The 20,687-nt window shown below is 35.2% G+C and overlaps 3 protein-coding genes across 3 annotated transcripts; all 3 read left to right on the plus strand.

The window, feature by feature from the left end:
• Nucleotides 1–2,599: 2,599 nt before the first annotated feature.
• On the plus strand, nucleotides 2,600–3,126 carry LOC121262150 (protein FAR1-RELATED SEQUENCE 8-like). Its single transcript, XM_041164559.1, has 2 exons — nucleotides 2,600–2,908; nucleotides 2,959–3,126. The coding sequence occupies exons 1-2, from the start codon at nucleotides 2,600–2,602 to the stop codon at nucleotides 3,124–3,126; spliced, it is 477 nt and encodes a 158-aa protein (XP_041020493.1).
• A 416-nt stretch (nucleotides 3,127–3,542) lies between these two features.
• Nucleotides 3,543–4,442, plus strand: LOC121262151 (protein FAR-RED IMPAIRED RESPONSE 1-like). Its single transcript, XM_041164560.1, has one exon. The coding sequence runs from the start codon at nucleotides 3,543–3,545 to the stop codon at nucleotides 4,440–4,442; it is 900 nt and encodes a 299-aa protein (XP_041020494.1).
• Nucleotides 4,443–13,974: 9,532 nt separating this feature from the next.
• On the plus strand, nucleotides 13,975–15,664 carry LOC121262152 (transcription factor bHLH18-like). The gene is made up of 4 exons (XM_041164561.1): nucleotides 13,975–14,010; nucleotides 14,151–14,726; nucleotides 14,846–15,220; nucleotides 15,381–15,664. The coding sequence occupies exons 1-4, from the start codon at nucleotides 13,975–13,977 to the stop codon at nucleotides 15,441–15,443; spliced, it is 1,050 nt and encodes a 349-aa protein (XP_041020495.1). The 3' UTR covers nucleotides 15,444–15,664.
• Nucleotides 15,665–20,687: the final 5,023 nt, after the last annotated feature.

Genomic DNA, 20,687 nt, shown 5'->3' on the forward strand with positions numbered 1-20,687 from the left:
TTAATAAAACTCCTTTCGAAATACTCTTTCATGTTGTCCCTTCTTATACTCATCTTAGAGTTTTCAGTTGTCTTTTCTATGCTACAACCCTTTCTCATAATCGAGCTAAATTTGATCCTAGATCTTGTCGTTGTATTCTCCTTGGTTATCCTCATGGTGTGAAGGTTCACAAGCTTTTAGATCTTAACACTAACTCCATCTTTGTCTCACGAGATGTTTTGTTTCATGAATCAATTTTCTCATTCCACTCTTTTAATCTTCATACTTCACAGCATTTTTCTGTTTCTGATTCACAGTTTTCCTCTTCTGTTTTACCTTTCCCAATCTCTGATTCTACCACTTCTAATTTTTCACAGTTTCCTTCAGATTCTAATCCAGCTTCTATTCCTTCTCGTCCTTTGAGAAGATCCACTCATGTTTCTCGATTACCTGGCTGTTTGCATGATTATAATTGTAGCCTATAAGTTGTAAGTGAGTTTATAAAGTTAAACTTAAAGCAGATGGTTCAGTTGAAAGGTATAAAGCCTGCTTAGATTAAAATATCTTGATATTAATTTTGTTAATCCTTCAACCCTTTAGATCATATCATAACAATGATAACACCAATAATATTGCACATCATAGCTAAGTTGAGACCAAAAAGAAAAAAAGAGCACTTATAAGATAATTGCATTAATCACTATTTATGCTTTTGTCTGCAAACACAAATGCCCGCGCGCACATCAATTTTGAAAAGAAGAATATATTTGAAAATGGTGTGCTAAAAATTCTTTATTTTGTAGACGATAGGATGCTCTAGCTCATGATGTACAAAACCGATCGGTTTTGTGGGTGAGATTGGCTTGAGTTCAAGACCCATGGAATTCTATTGTGGTAACATGAGTCCTATTTGATTGATCAAGAATTTGGTATATCATTAAAGAACAAAACATATTGCGGTTCAATTTCACTTTGTGGGTGAAGTTGTTGAAAATGGCAACTTCCATATGTTGAAAGCTGGAACCAATTTAGGAAAGAGTAGTACTACAGGAACCGAATATTTCTCCCGAAGATTTGTTCCGAATGATGTGCCATGTGCCATGTGCCATGTAATTTATTTAATATTAAAAATTAAAAAAATTAAAAAAAAAACTTAAAATTAATTTGAAACTAGATGACGAAACCCATATAGCAAATGACCCCCAAAACCCATACGGACAGAATCCCTCTCCCTCTCCCTCTCCCTCCGATCGACACCAGTCTCCACTCTGTTCGGCGCAGTAGCAGCCATCGATTTCCGACGTCATCTTGCAGCTCCCCTCCAGCCAGCCTCGTTATCCCAAGAATCTGAACAGTAAATAACATTTCTTCCTTATTGTAGTCGTTCTAAGAAGTTATTATTGGGTAGAATATTAAGGATAATGATTTATGGGACCCAGACCATGGCATGAGGCTTGGGACTTTTATTTTCAAATGAACTTTTGAAAATGTTACTTTTTGCACCTGAACTAGATCTTTAAATAATTTTATTCTGGGTTCCATTGCTAGAGGGGGATCCCCCAGTATCTATTAACTACATAAAAAAACATGAATTTCTTTCTTTAGAAATTGTTGTTAGAAATACTCTTTGATAAATATATTTATTTGATATCTATCAGGTAACATGGTATAAAGGTAACTCCAGAAGAGATTTGAGCTCTTCATGGTTCAACACGTGGTGTAATATAATCATTTGGTGGAACTTTGCATCCACCTGAGTTGGGATGTTTATTAATTTTTCTGATCTTTATTGCTAATATAACTCTAGGAGAGATTTGAGCTCTTCATGGTTCAACATGTGGTGTAATATAATCATTTGGTAGAACTTTGCATCCATCTGAGTTGGGATGTTCATTAATTTTTTTGATCTTTATTGCCAATACGACCTCATTTACAATCATGAAAGTTCATAAGCATTTGATATGAAATATGTGAAACTGCATGTACGAGAATATGAGCATTTGAAATTTATTTGATAAGGTAGCTACTGGTGGTCTTAATCATCTTAATCATAGCAAATATATAGTACAATCTTCGCAATCAATTTTTATTTAACATTACCGTAAGTTCTTCCATGTAAAAATTTAAATGTATTTGGTTGCAATATCAAACCCATAATTTTTAATCTTAATTGTATCTGGTTGCAATATCAAACCCATATATATTTTTTTAAATCTTTATTTGAATCTGGTTGCATCTTCTTAGGTACTTTAAAGGTTGGACTTGCAATGGACATAGAACATGCAGAAAATGAGGGTGATGAGATAGGATATGCAAATTATGAGGGTGATGAGGTAGGACATTCAGATGATGAGTATGATGAGGTGATACATACAGATAATGAGTGTGATGAAACCATTGAAGAGCCAAAGGTTGGAATGAATTTTCATCGATAGAAGAAGTTTGGTCTTATTATATGAAGTATGGTAAGTAGAAGGGGTTTGGGGTCTGTAAAAGGAATTCTAAACAAGGAGATGATGGAAATGTCAGATGGCTTACATTCGTATGTGCGCGACAAGGCACATCAAAGAGTAAGGCTGCCAATATTCTCAAGCCAAGACAAACAAAGAAAATAGGGTGTATGGCTCGGATTAATGCTACAATGAATGCCGAAGGTGGATATACCCTATCTAAAGTAAACTTGGAGCACACACATATTTGTAGTCCTAGAAAGGCAAGACATATGAGATGTTTTAAGAAGGTTGATGCTCGTGTGGCTAAGAGGCTCGAAATAAATGATGAGGCAGGAATACGAATGTCCAAAAATTTCAAGGCTGTGGTTGTTGAGGCAAGGGGTACGAGAATGTGCCATTCGGGGAGAAGGAGTGTCGAAATTACATTGACAAAGCACGACAACTTCGCCTCGGGGTTGGAGGTGTTGAAGCTCTATGTAAGTATTTTCAAGATATGCAAAAAAGAAATCCGAATTTCTTTTATCAGATAGACGTGGACCATGAGATGCGATTAAAGAATGTATTTTGGGCAGACGCCCGAAGTAGAACTGCATATAAATCATTCGGAGATGTGATTACGTTTGACACAACATATCTGACTAATGCATATAAGATGCCCTTTGCATCGTTTGTGGGTGTGAACCATCATGGTTAGTCAATCTTATTCGGGTGCGGATTAATATCCAATGAGAATGCACATACCTTTGAATGGTTGTTTGGGTCATGGTTGAAATGCATGAATGACCAGCCGCCAAAGGCAATCATCACAGACCAAGACAAGGCAATGAAAATTACAATTTCAAGAGTGTTTCCAATATCTAGGCATCGTTTCTGCTTGTGGCATATAATGAAAAAGTTTCCTGAGAAATTTGGATCACATTCTCGATATGAGAAGATCAAGAGTACTCTACAGAAGTGCGTGTATGACTCTTTAAATCAACATGAATTCGAAGAACGTTGGCACGATTTGCTCATACCTATGATCTGCATGAGAATGCATGGTTGAGATCACTATATAGTGACTAGTGTTTTTGGGTGCCGGCCTATGTTAGAGATACATTTTGGGCAGGAATGTCAACTACACAACAGAGTGAAAGCATGAATGCCTTTTTTGATGACTATGTTAATTCTAAGACAACTCTCAAACAATTTGTTGATCAGTACGATTTAGCCCTTAAGAGGAAGGTAGAGAACGAAGCAATTGCTGACTTTAATTCATTTAACACTGAGATTCCTTGCATCAGTCGCTATTCTCTAGAGAAGCAGTTTCAAGAAACATACACAATTGCTAAATTCAAAGAAGTACAAGAGGAATTACGGAGATTTTTATATTTGACTATCTCGTTATTGGGATGTGAGGGTGGTAAATATACGTTCGTAGTTACCGATGAAGTTCAAGTGCATGATAACTTATTAAAACGTGCAAACTACACTGTCAAAATTGATGAAGATCCCCTTGATGTTAAATGCAGTTGCAATTTGTTTGAATTTAGCGGTATATTATGCAGACACGCTCTACTTATCTTGACTCAGCTAGGCAAGCATACAGTACCCTCAAAATACATTTTGGATCAGTGGAGGAAGGATGTAAAGAGAAAATACACTTTCATCAAAAGTAGTTATGACACAAGTAGCAACCACGATGCCCAAAGGTACGATAGGATCCAAAATTGCTTCTATGAACTGTGTTCCAATGCTTCAAAGGCCGAGAGTAGCTGTGTGAAATTGATTAGCCAGCTAGAACAGTTGAAGTTAGAGTACCCTGGGATCGCCGATCATGATACTAGCAACACAGTTGATCCAATGGCTTCCATGGAGGGCACGACAGGTAGAGTTCTGAGTCCGTTGGTAGTTTGGAGTAAGGGAAGACCGCCATCTAGGAGAAAAGTGCACCCCATTGAGAAGAGTCTTAAAAAACCAAGCACGAGAAGGAGATTGCACCATGGCGATGTTGAGGTTCCTTTTTATTAATGTTGTATACACATTGACTAACAAATTCTTATAATTTTTATAACAATAAATTATAATATTTCTTCCAATGCACAGCGAAGTAGTCCCTTATCAAATGAATGCAATGTGAGCGGCACACAGATTGAGGCTCCTCAAACTCAGGTACTGTTTTTGTTGTTTATGATTATTATATTTTGTATTGATCATTGTTTGGGTTAAATGGCTATAGGATCAACAAAGTCAAATTTGGACACATGCGCTGGCTTTTTTTGCGACTCCTTCAACTGCTACGGATTATTTTGGCGATCGACGGACTGTTCCTTCCTCACAGGTACTTCAAACTACATTATTAGTTTAACATATTTTTTAGTGTGTTGGTTCTTTCGACATATTTTTTTTTATGCCACTCACAGTACACACCTGATCAAGTATATACTACAAATTATTTTGGTATTGGACGGGCTGCTCCTTCCTCACAGGTATTTTACAGGTATTTTAAACGACATTATGGTATAACATATTTTTTTATGTCACTCACAGTACACACCTGATCAAGTATACACAACAGAGGCTCTTCATATTAGACCAACTGCTCCTTCAATGAATTATTATTTGTGGAGATGACATTATTTGGTGTAGATGACATAGTTTTTGGTGGAGATGACATATTTTTTGGTGGAGATGACATTTTTTGGTGGAGATGACATTATTTGGTGTAGATGACATATTTTTTGGTGGAGATGACATGTGGCTATTGTAAATTCCAGACATTGTGGCCATGGCTTTTTCTGTAATACATATTTATTAGATGACATATTTTTTGGTGGAGGTGACATGTGGCTATTCTAAATTCCAAACATTGTGGCTATGTGGCTATTGTAAATTCCATACACTTGATTATTCCAAGCAGATATGCCTTTCTTAACATTTTGTATCAACCACATATTGGTCGAACCTTTTCATCTCCCAGTTTAAACTTTTAGTTCGGATATGTTATCAAAGTCGATACCTGTATTTAAGTCACAATAGCAATTGTGGGAAGGTGGCTGAGTTCCAGCTTCATACTACACCAATGACAGTGGAATGACCTCTGATGAAATTATTTATTTCCTTTCCTTATTAATTTCTTCTCTTATTTCGGGTATAATAAATAATAAAACTTCGAAATTTTTTTGGAAGATTAAGAGTGAATGAAAATGGCATATAACATAAGCGTATAATCGCATGAACTTGAATCAACTTGTTTGAACAAAAACCAATGCATGAAAGAGGATTTATCTTTGAAATGCTGCTCAATGAATTTATTGAACCAAACCAAATAAGAAAAAAATAAATAAAGAGCTCAAAAGTAAACTAGTGAAACGGTGCATTTCATTGGATGAAAGAATCATAACAAATTACATCTGAATTTCTTGCAAAAAGGGGAAAAAATCTATTTACATATTTGGAAGTCAATGGCATTTTTTCCATACAAACTGCGTCTACTAAGAATTATAAGGAGAGTGAGATGGATCAACATGCAGTTTCCTTCAGCTATTGCATTCATATTTTCCAAGCCATGGTTGTTCTCTCAACATGCTTCAAGAGGACCATATATGTTTTCGTCTCAACATGGCTGTTTTCTCACCACACACGTGCCCTTTGTTTTACTGCCATAAGTTATGCATTTTTCTTTCTGTCCAAAGAAAGTTTCAGACATTCTCTGATGGAACTAGGGCCCTTGGGATTACTGTCCTTTGCTCTCAGTAGATTATTGTTTGCATATAACTCAATAATTTGTTGTGTGCGCCCCAAGTCATCTTGAAGACTAAAAAAGTTATCAACTAATGGCTGCCGATCAGCCCTCTTGGCTGCCTGAAGCTCTGAATATGTACTGGAAAGACAAAGAAAAGTTAGGGACAGTAGGTTGGTACCCAGGTCAGTCCATTTTGTATCTATTATCAAGCATAAAGGTGTGGATATGTTTAAAGCTTCAATTATCCTGAAAGCCTAAGCTACTAGGAAATGGTGAACTTGATTAAGGTGCTGCCTTTCGCTTCATTGCACACGTCACAAGATGGCATTGAATCCATGGTTGCAAACTGGCTGACTTTGTATAGATTGAAATCAAGTTAGCCCCAAACCAAATTCCAGAGACCAAAAGCTAGCCTAAGTTGGCCCCAAATTCGCACTATAAAAAATTAGAAAGTCTATACACTTGCTTCTTTCTTAGTAAAAATACACTTGTTTTTCTTCTTCTTCTAATGTAAAGTGAATGCGCAGTAATATAATACATATACTCTATAATTCATGCTTTCCTAAATTAAACTGTTTTTCTCCACTTGAAATACATCCTAAAACTTCCTAAATGCCAAATTGCCAATGTATTTCAAAGTTAAATACTTTCCTAAATTTTAATCCAATTTTATAAAACTAAACTGTTTTTCTCCACTTGAAATACATCCTAAAACTTCCTAAATGCCAAATTGCCAATGTATTTCAAGTTAAATACTTTCCTAAATTTTAATCCAATTTTATAAAACTAAACTGTTTTTCTCCACTTCAAATACATTCTATAATTTCCTAAATGCCAAATTGCCAAGGGCGCAAGTTGAATACTTTCATAAATTTTAATCCAATTTTAGAAGACTAAACTGTTTTTTCCTCTTTATATACAGTCTATAATTTTATAAACTACTATAATCCTAAGGCCATTTCAGTAGACAATTTCATAGACTACTTTGCATTTCAGCTGGATTTTCGAGGCTCAATTTAGCTATCACATTGAGCAGGATTCATATTTTAGCAAATATAAATCCATAGAGTAATTCAAGGGACAGTTCATGCAAGAAAAATTAAAACAAAGAAGAAATTACATGATAGATAGATAGAGTAACAACCTCGGTTTTTACGTGAGGGAACCCAGACCACGGCGTAAATGGACATCTGAACCACGGTAACAACCAGCGGTGACGGTAGGCTCAGTGGTGAGGGGGTTGGCCTTAGGCTTCGGGGAGTCTAACAGAGGGGAGGCGGCAGAGGTCTTAGGGTTTCAGGCTTTGGGATGGAACGCCGGTGGCTCAATGGTGAGGTTACAGTCATGAATCCAAGGGATGGAAGCGACAGTGGCAATGGTTCAACTCGATGGTGATGCTCCATGCCTTGGGGAGTCAAGCCGTTTCTAATTTGGAAGGGAGGGTGGAGTCGTGGCCTTCAGTGATGGAGGGATGGATGGAACGGGATGTACAGAGGAAATCTGAAAAGATGACATTTCATTAAAGGAGCAGATGAGATTTACAGAGGATGACATTTTTGGGAGGAGAGTTGAACAGGATGAGATTTCATTTAACAGAGGAGATTTGTTTGGGAGGGACGGGAGGGAGGGAGCTGGGAGACGAAATAGGACTTTTTTGTTTTTAAATTCAATTTGGTTTTTTCTTAATTAAATGAAAGAGGCTTATCCACGTGAGTCACTCCACGTCATTCGGGATGCAAAGTTCGGGACATTTCTTCGGGTGGTCTAGCATTTCTCTTTAGGAAAACTTCGTACATATATATATTTTTTATGTTTTATTTTTTTAGTAGTTAAGTAAGTATTGAATATATATTAGTGAAGTTGTATTTTTTTTTTCTTAATGGTTAATGATGCTTAAAAATATATATGAAAGAAAATAAAAAAAAGTAAAAAAAAGTGCAATTTGCACTAGTGATTATAACTTTGACGGGACGTCTGAGTAGCAACCTCCTTCATATATTATATACTGCTGATCAATATATGTACTGCAATATATATGGCAAAACAAACATACATTAGTGTTTTATTTTTGGATAATGATACTCTTACTATCGGATACCACTGCTCTACTACTCAAAAGTCCATGTGGCTTTCTTTTTTATTTTATCTCTCTCCCTCCTGCCTTGATTCAAAAAGTCTGTCAGAAGTTTCTCAAACATGCCTTTCCTCCCCTTCACTGCCACAACCTCTCTCAGAAGCTCAGAACGAAGCAACAAAACCCCTCTCGCACACAAACTCTCTCTCTCTCTCTGAAGTTTGCCTCCTATAGTGGCTAGACACCGTTCGATGGCACTAGCACGAGACAGAGTGGTCGAACGCACTATTTCTCTTTCCCAATATTTTCTATGGATTGAACAATTTATTAATTTGCTGATCAGCATCCAGCTGAATGCTATGATAATTCTTTCGCTTATGTAATGTCAGGACTCAGAATGGACGAAGCAGTAATGTCAGAATGGATGAGCAATTTATGCCTTTTTTTTTTTTTTTTTTTTCCAGTAAGCTGGTATTCAAATGTATTCAAGCGACACTGAGTAATCACATATATTTCCCACCACTGTCAAATCATCTCTCCATGTTTGCATCTCCTTGTCACCTTTAGGCTTTCTTCATGCATATAGAAAAAGCTTTTTCAAAAGTTCTCATTTGATTTCGTACGTCGGAGGGATCCACATGGTAGTTTGAGTGCTCGTGGACGCCATTGGAGACTCACAAGCTTAAACATTAAGGCAATACTAATTTTTCAGACTAATTAAGAAAACATTGAAGAAGATTGTAGTAATATATGGAAGTTTTAATTAATTAAATTTCTCTGGCTTCCGGTTGTTTCGGAGCTTTTGAGGAGGGCTGTGGAGTGAAGGGGAGGGAGGAGGCGTGTTTGAGAAACTTCTGAAATTTTTTTTGAATCAAGGCAAGAGAAAGAAAAAAGAAATAAAAAAAGCCACATAGGCTTTGGATAGTAAAGCAGTGGTAACCGGTGGTAAGGTACCATTATCCTTTATTTTTCCTAATCAAAATTTTTGAGATAAAAATTTTAAAATTGAAAATGTTTTAACAATTGTATATTTTATTATACGACTATATATGTATATAGAGAAATTTTATATAGAAGTCTTACACCATACACTTCTACTTAATCAACGTGTGATTTGTCATTTTTATCCTTCTATGTTAATGCTTATATATATATATATGTTTAAATAGAAGGGAAAAAATAATAAATTATATATTAATTAGGTGGATATGTATGATGTAAGACTTTCTTGTATCATTTCTCATATATATATCCTGTATCCTCCAGTATACCGACATTAAACGTTGCATGCTTATGGCCATATATAACTGTAGGTTAACCATTCCAAGCGGGAATTAATTAATATGTGGGATTTGGGATCGGGTAAATTAATAAACACCATTTCGAACATGTGTTAAAAATACCAACTCGATCCTGATTTAGCTCTCAGGATATTTATTCCTTCCCTTATTTGCTGCAAAAAGAAAGTCATGCATGCATGCAGCTACCAACCCAGCTAGCCAATAACACGGACGGGCGGTGGTTAATTTCAGCGTAGATTGCCATCAAAAGTGGGGTGCCGTGTGGCCTCGAGTCGCACAACAATAACATAAAAGAAAATTGAAATAGAGTGCATGAACAGTAAACTGAAATAGAGTGCATGAACAGTAAACTCATTTTGGCAAGTTTCATCGGTGCAATTATCTGCACAACTTAAAGCAAAACAGTCACTTTAAAAGTAAACAATCTCGCCACCCAAGCCAGACAAAATAGTACTCGGCCGGGTCCGCTTGCTCGACTCTCGTGTTTGCATAGTGTATATTTGCTTCGATGTCCTAAATTTTCTTACTGGAATCTCCAGGTTGGCCTTCCTGGCCTCAGACAACCTCAGTGCTCCAATATTCGTGGGGATTAGATCAAAGCCATCAACTATTTTCAATCGATGTAATACAAACAAAAAACAAAACAAAGATATAGAGATCCTATTGGATCATGTTTTCAATTTCCATGACTCGTTCAGTGGAACCCGGAAACAGTTTTACATGTTTATTAAATTACGTTTGACCTGCACATGTTGTAATTGAACATAAACTATAGCGTAATTTTCCAATAACTATTGCAAATTGCTAAAAAACTTTCTGAATTCCCACGAATCGTGCGCTTGATCACGAGGAAGACTATATTCTCCTGTATAACGACATTGACTGATATGAATTAAATATGGTCTACAGTGCACTCAAAATATGTACAGGTACAGCCGGTTTGAATAGTTAAACGAGATGTGATAGTTTTAGATGAAAATAAAAAGTTGAATAAAATATTATTAGAATATTATTTTTTATTATTATTATTTTTTTGAGATTTAAAAATGTTGAATTATTTATTATATTTTCTGTAAAAATTTAAAAAAATTATAATGATAAAAAATTTAAAAAAATTATAATGATAAAATGATATGAATTAAGATAAGATAAAATTATTTCTTTATCCAAACGGGTCTAAATGAAACTTCAATACTCAGATGTATTATTAGTGATCTCGTTTTCCTGCATTGTTTTATCGTTTCTCTCTTTAATCTGCAGTTCATTTACGTTTGCTTTCTCAAAATTTTTCAACTCATCACATTTTATCACATTTAATCATTATAATTTTTTTAAATTTTCATACAAAATAAAATAAATAATTTAACTTTTTCAAATCTCAAAATAAAAATAATATTAATAAAATATATTTTAATAATATTTTATTTAATTTTCAAATTTTATCTCAACTCATTTTATCTCATCTCATCTCATCTGTAAAAACAAACGACACTTACTATATATAGATCCTAAATTTGAATCTTAATTATCGGAACACAACCTATTCAAAAAATAAATAGATCGAAAAAACCATAATTTTAGGTTGCAAGAAGTTTTTCTGTTCACAGGCCTTTTCTCTAGCTTTCATTCCTGCGAGTTGGGTTGACCCCGAGGATCATGCAGTGGATTACACCAAAATTGAAAATAATCCAGAGATCATGGAGGATCAATGGTGGTTGCACTTGCAGCCTATAATTAATGTCTGAATCAGTATTTTCTTGAATATATAATAAGAGCTTGCAGCTTAAGACCGACCGGAGATGATCATATTATATCCAGCATGATCAATGACAGAAAGCTCCAATCGCTGAAACAAAACAAAACAAAGAAAGGTCCAACCAACCCATCATTAATTCATCTTCCAGCCTAAAAAAAATTAAAGAAACTACGATTCATGATATTCCTATCCTACTTTAATTATTGTAAGAAAAAACATTATCAAAGACAAAATTAGATTGATACTAATTCATTTAGAAACAAGAAAACATCCTCATGATCATCCTTTTGTGTTTGATTAATGATATTTATAATAAACTAATTAAGAAGCAAAACTTTCTAATTTATCTCATCCTTAATTTTTTGTTTCTATCAACAATTGCAAGTATCGAATGCTTATTATAAATTACTTAACAATTTGGGATGATTGTCACTTTTTAAATATATTAAGCTGGAGTCATACATCTTGAATTAAGAACAAATCTAACTTACGAGATCTTGTCTATGAGGGAGAGCAACTGATTTTGATGCCACAACAACTTGGGACTTGGGAGCTCCAAGTTAAAGTTGGTTGAGGAACATGTCGTTTGTCATTGTATGCGTGCGACAGATAATAAACATATAAAACAAATATCATATGATCTAATTCCTGTTCTAACCCATCCATTATCCTGTTCAGACGGCATCATCTATGATCACTACTAATCAATCAATACCAAAGAGATTCCGAAAGCAGCTTGAAATATGCACATAGAAATTACAAAGATATGTGCCTCTCTTTCCAGATTTTAAAAAAGACCGTACAGCTATTGCACAAAATTTCTTATTATTCGCGTAGTAAACTAAATATGGCAAGCAGTCTTGCTATCGCACGTTTGGGAGAGGAGAGTAGTAATTATTAGATCTGAAATCTACATATGTTCATGTAGAAAATAGCTGACAATCATTGCTTTCTGGTGACGGGTTGCTTGAATTTGTCTTTGTATGCCATACTCTTGGAATTGATGGTTTGACCAGAAACAAAAAAGCAATAATGAAAGCAGTTACGCAACGAGTGAAAGGGAGATCATAATATTTAAACATGTATTAATCCCCTTGATGAGAACATAAACAAAAATAAACCATATGCATGCGTGCGAGAATGGCTCAAGATTTGCCACAGTCGCTGCTAAAAATTTTGAAGAAAAGAGAATAATCGATTACATCCTTATTATCACGATCACCTCCAGCTTTATTAATCTTGGCGTTGTTCCAACTCTAGTACAGCAGAAGAAAAGTAGTTTTGGAATGCAAAGGAAGCGGAATTCTCACCCCGCATTCTTCCACATGCACGACTTCTTAATTCAATCCCAAGACTATAGATTTACGTGGAATTAAAGTGCAAGCTTGAATGAAAGGTCTAAATCATATAGTCTATATTTCAAAAGGACTAATCAATTGTGAGATCTCATTTCCAAGTAATGTGAGATCTCATTCACCACCTATTCTTATTCTTATCATATGAGATATTACAATCTCTCCCCTTAAATTCTCGACGTCATCGTTGGACCTATCCGTTGTAGTTGTAACGGCTTAATATCCACATTTCTGTTTGAGAGAGGCTCTGATACCATTTAGAATGCCCCAATAGAACGGCCAAACCACATGGCCTATACTCTAAAAGTACTAGTCAATGATACAATTAAAACTCCATTGAAACCTTATAAAAAATAAAAATTTTTCTTTCTCAAGTAATGTAGAATTTCATTCACCACCTATCCTTATTATTATCATTTGAGGTATCACATAAAGAGCCTACAGATCATGCTTAACCTCAAAGTTTACAATGAGTTTAAATTAGGGGCTAAATACATATTTGATTTAACAATTAATTAATTGCTATGTTCGGCTTCTGGCTGGCAGACTAAGCCAATTGGAGGAAGAAAATATTCATCTTTAATTTCAATCCTAGCTAATTTCCGCGCAGATCCGCTATCCATTCGTTGATCAAGTTGCCATTTTATTAGTGTCCATGATTCCTCCTCACGTCGAGAGAGAGAGAGAGCTAGGAATTATAAGGTGGATGTTGACAAAAGCTAGCTAGCTGCACACGTGGGGGAGAGGAATCGCTGGATTAGGTACGTACGCTAATATAAAAGGTGAAGGAGCTTAAGAACCTTATCATGGGCCACTTGGAAAAGGATAGCTAGCTCCTACTGAACTTTGCTGTTGCTTTCTCCCTTCAAAATAGATAAGCTTCAATCTCACCTCTCCTTTTCAGAGCCCTATATTACGTTTGGAGCACTACTCTACCTGCTTCTCCAATCCTATCGAAACTTCGAGCTTCAAATAAACTAGATAGATTTGGTATCTTTATTTCAAAAGACTTTTCGATTTCTATGTAATCCTAGTTCTGATGTATATTGTGATCTTCCAAATTTCAACCTCAGTTTCTTACCTGCAACTCATATAGTTCGCAGAAACCTCACATCTTTACCTTTTCCTCACTGTTTGTCAGCTAAAAGCCTAAAAGCATATCTATTATTAACCTGGGTTTTCTTTTCGTTTTCGTACGTTATCCAGATCAGTTGTATCTGTTTCTTTCCTTTTAAGGATTTTAGTGTCTTCGTATCCAAGATACTTGTGCCTAGCCTAGACCTTCAAGGATCGACTTTTCCGAATCATACAGAAAAAAGAGGACTCGCATTAATGGAGATATCATCGGCCAAATGGCTTTCTGAACTGGTAAGATATTTATCTTTTGATTTAGAACAGATAATAATAGTGCCACTTAATTTTTCTGTGAACATTTCGTGATGTTTTTTTGGGTGTTCTTCTCTTTTTTTTTTTTTTTTTTTTTTTTTTTGGGTGTTCTAATTTTGCAGGAAATGGATGATTTCGAGTACATCCAGCAATGCGACATGAACACTCTTGATGATGGGTTTGCCACCGCAATGCGAGAGAACTTTCATCAATCTCTCTCTTCTGAAAGCCACTCTTCTTACCCTGCTTTCAATACCAAAACCACAATCACCACCAACACCTTGAGTAATTCTTCTATTTCTCAGAACAGTTTTGAGAGGCCAGCCAAACAGACAAAGACTAACAATTGGAACTCTGGCATCACAGAGCATGGTTCAATACCAAAACCTTCTTCCTCCTCCCATATTCTTTCATTTGGGAACTCAAATTCGTTGCCAGCAGACTCTAAGCAGTTCTTTAGAACTCTCGACTCTTCTTTGAAGCCGAAGGATGAGGTTGTTTGTCAAGTAAACAAACAGTACGTACCTTTGATTTCCAAGGGTTCCGCAGAGAACCAAAACCATGGGACTCAGAAAACCAACTCAATGACTAGAACACACTCAAATGCTCAAGATCACATAATGGCAGAGAGAAAGCGTAGAGAAAAGCTCAGCCAACGGTTCATAGCTCTTTCAGCCATTGTTCCTGGCCTTAAGAAGGTATCCTATTTAGTCTCAGATTCAAATATTTGGTCAGTCTTTAATTCATCGAAGGATATTATTTTCCCTTTTTCACGGTTAAAAAACTGCATCAGTTAATATAATCTCTATTCTTATAGATGGACAAAGCTTCTGTTCTTGGGGATGCTATCACTTACGTGAAAGAGCTTCAAGCACGTGTAAACTTGCTGGAGGAACAGACGAAGAAGAGAACTGTGGAATCTGTTGTTTATGTGAAGAAGGCTCAGCTCTCTGCTGATGATGACACCTCTTCATGTGATGAGAACTTCGATGGCCGCTCAGACGAAGCAGCACTCCCCGAAATAGAAGCAAGAATTTCAGAGAAGGATGTACTTATCCGAGTCCACTGCGAGAAAAACAAAGGAGTTGTAGTGAGAACATTAGGCGAAATAGAGAAGCTTCATCTATCTGTTGTCAATAGCAGTGTCTTGCCATTTGGGAACTCGACACTTGACATGACCGTGATTGCTCGGGTAATTTCATTTTCTCATTGCAGGGAAAGATATATGAGGCTTTTTTTATGCTGTTTACAATTTTTTCATTTTTTTACACACTCGAAGGTATCAAGAAAAACTAGTTTTCTCAAAGTAGAAAATCCCAGCACATTTTGATCTGTTCAAGATTATTTTGCAGATGGACAATGAATTCGACTTGACAGCAAAGGATATAGTGAAATGCCTACGTTTGGCTGTATAATTAAATTACATGTGAATTCAACATGGTAGAACAAGATCATCATGAGTTCATGCATTGAAGACCGCATTCTAATTTGAAGCTAAACATCAAGCTCTGGAAAAGAGAAGTCGGGGCATGCGGACGTACAGCTCCTTTCTTTTTCATTTTGTTTTTTCCTTTTTGTCCATTTGCAATTACCAAAGCTTGTAGTCGCGTTGGGGTTCATGTTCTATATTTTTGGTGGAGGGTTTTTTCTCGTTCTGATCGATTTTTCCGTGGTTGACTTTTGACCACGTTCAATTACCCTCACGTTCTAAACAGAAACCTCACGGCTATAGTTTATTTCTTTTTCTAAAGTATTATTACTTTTATTTTTTGAGAGATTTGATGTTTCATTAGGCTTATAATCCTAATGAATTTCTTAGCTTTGTGTACGCAAGTTACGCTTTCCCAGAAGGCAAAATTGTGGTAGGTATATATTTGGTAGAGCAACAATAATTGAAATTGAGATACACTTAGACTAGGCTTTGTTAAAACATCACCAAACTGATCATTATTTGTAGGAACATGCAAAGTAAAAAAAATCAGTATCCCAAATACTCCTAAAGGGGGTGAATGGGTGGTTTTCAAATTTATTTGACTATTTAAATTAATAATCAATCAATCAATCAACCAACTAATCAAATCTTAAGAAATAATCAACACGACTATTGGTAACGAAATAGAGACTCATTTGAAAAACATATTCAAAATCTAAAACCACTCTGGATGTAACTCACCACCAAAAATTCACTATAGAAACTGATCAGTTAATTACTACGAATTTAGAAATACTTACAAGACCCGTGAAGCAACTAAATTTAGCTTATAAAACTACAAGTATCCCACTCGATTTCTAACGTACCCTGGTAGCGCCTCTAGATCACCGGCCTAGTTTCACCACGATACCCAATTTGATCTCTACACCCATGCAGCACCATCCTTTACGCCAAAGAATACATCCACATCAATGGACTCAAAACATCGCTCAAACATGAGCACAATATGATGATAGTGTGTTTCTCAAGAGAGAATTGATTTTTAACGCGCAATGAATCTATTTAGTGTTTTCTCTCGAGAAGACAATAAATATGGCAACTTAACTTGGCCTCTCTCCATACCCCAAAGTCATGCATATTATTCTATTATATAAGCTTATGCTTTAAGAAGAGCACTTAAAGAATCCAAACCCAATTCAAAAATCGATTCTTAGAATTTTCGCTCGAGCAAATTTCCTGTCTAGTTTTTTACTCTGTAAATATTGGAATTTGAAAATTCTTGTGAAACATGAATTTGTAGATAATTGAGTTATCTTTCCAACGACCCTAATATGGGAATATCATTTCTCAGAATATCACCTCAATTTGATATGGGAATAAAAACTTATGACTCATTTAATCTGACTAGATCGATCTCATTAGATCTTGCAATTTTACAATGTTTGCACTTTTTGTTCCATTTGCAACTTAGACTCTGCTAAACATATTTACAACTCATTTGGACTAAGATTTGTTGTAAGAGCATATCAACATATTATTTTTACACTAACACAAAGTATAGATGATTTACTTGGCTTATACTTCTCACAGACTATATGATAAACAATTTTAATATATTACATGGTAAGAAACAAATGTCTTAATATCTCTTTCCTTTTAGAGAAATGCGTTAATATCATAAGCAGACTGTTTCAAAATTAAGTTGTAATCCAGAAGATCGAAGAAATGTGACAATATACCAAAAGTATGCATTTAATTACTATCTATTTTTTGTGATTCACTGTAGAACTCTGCAATAAATGTATAAACCGGCCCGTTTACTTGGCCACTCCAGTCGTCTTCTGTGAAAAAAGTGATATACAGTACTATATATGAAGAGTAAGAAAATCTGATATTAAAAGATAAAGAAAGTGATATACAGTACTATATATGAAGAGCAAGAAAATCTGAAACTTTGTCGTTAATTATTAATTTATTAATATATGAGTTATTTTATTTTTAAACTAGTATGTACATGAGTACATTATATATCATATATATATATTATATGATAAGTTTTTAATTTTACGATTCAAATTTTAAAATTTATCTTTTAAATTAAATTTTGCCATATAATCATTTAATCACTAAGGTTTAATTGGAAATCATTTTTGGCTATGTTTAGCATATGCCAATCAATTCTAAAGTTAGGTTCCACAGTGATCTGTTAGTTAGAGACAGATCAACGTATTGTGACTCAAAACTATTTAATATTGTCAAAGTCTTTAGCTAAACCTTTGTGCTTATAACATACTCTCTGCATCAACTTAAGAATATAATTTCTCTTCCCATAAGTTCAGAATTTTTATCACAGTTAATTCGCACGTTGAAAAACATTAGAAAGGAAAATGGTGCTGACCACGTGGCTTAGCTCATGTGTATCCGTGGAAAATACTACTTAGAGTGTGTTTGAATGTTGAAATGAGTTGAGTTGAATTGAGTTGAGATGATAAAATATTGTTAGAATATTCTTTTTTAATATTATTATTATTTTAAAATTTGAAAAAATTGAATTGTTTATTATATTTTATATTGAAATTTAAAAAAATTGTAATGATGAATTGAGATGAATTGAAAGTAATTTAGCAACCAAACGTACCCTTAGTCACCTCAATGTTAATGTTTAAAATTATCTTTTGAATATTTTATTTTTTTATTTTATTTAGTGATTAAAGAAGTGATTATTAATATAATTATATATATATTTTTTAAATGATTAAGAATGTTGAAAATATATTTACAAAAACAAATAAAAGAAATAAAGTACACATTTGTGCGGCGGCCCCTGGCACCGCCCATGTATCCACAGTGTCAACAATTTAAGAAGATCGAATTTGTGTAGTGGCTGAGAGGCTAATAGTATTTACATTGAATTTCTCATAAAATTTTTTATAATTTAATTAAAAAGTATATTTCTTAAAATTTTTTTCTAAATTTTACTTATATTTAAAAAATCTTCTACATCTCATTGCACATCTCTATCTCTATTCTATTAAATAATATTTTTCTATTCTTTCTTTATTATTTTTTTCACTCACTTCTATTTACAATCTTAACTATTAACTATTTTGTCTTATTAACTTCATTCTTTTCAAATATCATATTCTACTAAATATTTATACAATTTTGACTACTGAATACAGTATTATTTTTCAAACTAAAATCCGTATTATAAAAATAGTGATTTTGTTTTTAATTTATGCATTTTTTAACGGTAACATTTTGAACTCTTACCTCTAATGGTAACATCTTGAACTCCTGCCTCCAACGGTAATATTTTTTATTTTTTCTCCAACGGTAACATTTCTTGTCCTATATATAACGGTAACTTTTTTCTCAATAAATACGCATTCTGCTTGCATTCACATTCTCACAAACTCAAGTCTTATTTGATCTAAAGAACCAAAATTCAACAGTCTCCCCTGATATCTCACTCTCTTCATCAAATGACTCGTACCTTATTTTGTAAATTGCTCACATACTTATCCTTTGAAGATGAGTTGTATGTTATTCTTAATGACGAGGCCAATAGACAGTCATCGAGGCATTGTGCCAATCGTCAATGCTATAAGTTTATTCGGCGTGATCATATTCAAGGGCACGAGCGCCTATTTTACGATTATTTCACAGAAATTCCAGTATATCCATTGAATCTATTTCGAAGAAGATTTCGGATGAACCGTCTCCTATTTCTCCGTATTCTAAATGAGGTAAAGTCCTACGAGCCATACTTCATCTAGAGAAGAGATAATGCCGAAATACTCGGTTTATCTTCTATGCAAAAGATAACCGCAGCACTTAGAATGCTGACGTATGGAGTTACTGGAGATTTTATGAATGAATACATATGTATTGGTGAAAGCACCGCAATGGAGAGCCTTAAAAAATTCTCTGAGACAATAGTAAGTATTTTTTCAGATGAATATTTGCAGTCTCCAAATGCTAATAATATTGCTCAATTGCTTGCGATTGGTGAACAACTGAGATTCCTATGAATGTTGGGAAGCATTGAATGCATGTATTGGAAGTGAAAAAATTGTCTCGCAGCTTGGAAATGTATGTGTAGATGAAAAAGTTTGGCTATGATTAGGTGACTAAGGTGATAAGTTTGTATAGGATAAGTGTAACGACCCGATCCTATATTTTTAGGGATAAATGATGGATAATTTTATTAGGCCCAATAAATAAGTTAAAGCCCATAAGAGAGTTATCGGATAACTTATATTTATTTTAACCTAGAGTTAAGCCTACATCATTTTTCTTTTTAGACAAAAAAAAAAAAAAAGCAAACTTCAAGCTCGTGTGTTAGAGTCCAAACATTATTACCATTTTTCTTTCCTTTTCATAATAAAACTCCTAGCTACCGGATTTCCTTCTATGAATTTCAACCAAGCACGAAATTTAGTTCCTTCGCTTGCACGTTTGTCACCTCTAGGGTTTTTATCAGTTCTTTTTTTTTTTTTTTTCTATATATGTGCTCGTTACACAGAACCACACACAGCACCCTTCGTTTTAGCACTTCACAAACCACCTTCCCTCAGCCATCCATCAGACCACCCACATAGCAACCACCAGGAAACTCCTCCACATCTCCTCCCCAGCCCAAGCAACACCACGGTAACAAGACCCACGACCCCTTCCTCTCTCACGGCAAGCAGCATCCATGCACGATCAGTGCATGAAGTAAATCGCTAGCCACTCCCCTCAGCCTCCTGTTGTGCGACAGAATTAGAAGCCTCAAAGACGACCCACGCTGCTGCAACATGAGGCAATTGAGTACTCCCCGACACAGCATGGAAAGTGCACTGCGAAAGCCACACGTCCAACCAATAACCCAATGTAGCCACGACCCCTGCACCTCGGTAAGTTGCCAAGTACCGGTTGCATCACCAGCAACCAAACCGAGAACTACTATAAAGCAGCCCCGCCGCATCGCCAGCCGTGAATCATCCCCAACCTCTTGGAATACTCTGTTTTCTATACCAAAAACAGAGCAACCAAAACGTGTCCAACGTGAGCCCTTGCGAACCACCACCACCATCGAGAGCTCCTTCATGTCGAGATCCCACAGAAACCGCCGCCAAGGGCTGTTCAGCACCCCCAGTCCGTCGCAAGCCTCTCAAGGCCTCATAGTGGGTCCTCTCTCTCCCTCACGCCGTGTGCTATTCTCTCTCACCCCTCCATCTCT

This window comes from Juglans microcarpa x Juglans regia, chromosome 4S (assembly GCF_004785595.1).
Source record: "Juglans microcarpa x Juglans regia isolate MS1-56 chromosome 4S, Jm3101_v1.0, whole genome shotgun sequence".
NCBI classification, from domain to species: domain Eukaryota; kingdom Viridiplantae; phylum Streptophyta; class Magnoliopsida; order Fagales; family Juglandaceae; genus Juglans; species Juglans microcarpa x Juglans regia.

What these genes read in the sequence shown, in the direction of transcription:
- LOC121262151 (XM_041164560.1), top strand. Translation starts at nt 3,543, where the DNA reads ATGTCAACTACACAACAGAGTGAAAGCATGAATGCCTTTTTTGATGAC.
- LOC121262150 (XM_041164559.1), top strand. Translation starts at nt 2,600, where the DNA reads ATGGCTCGGATTAATGCTACAATGAATGCCGAAGGTGGATATACCCTA. An exon ending in TGGAGGTGTTGAAGCTCTAT is followed by an intron (nt 2,909 to 2,958) that starts GTAAGTATTTTC and finishes TTCTTTTATCAG; the next exon opens with ATAGACGTGGACCATGAGAT.
- LOC121262152 (XM_041164561.1), top strand. Translation starts at nt 13,975, where the DNA reads ATGGAGATATCATCGGCCAAATGGCTTTCTGAACTG. An exon ending in CCAAATGGCTTTCTGAACTG is followed by an intron (nt 14,011 to 14,150) that starts GTAAGATATTTA and finishes CTAATTTTGCAG; the next exon opens with GAAATGGATGATTTCGAGTA. An exon ending in TTGTTCCTGGCCTTAAGAAG is followed by an intron (nt 14,727 to 14,845) that starts GTATCCTATTTA and finishes CTATTCTTATAG; the next exon opens with ATGGACAAAGCTTCTGTTCT.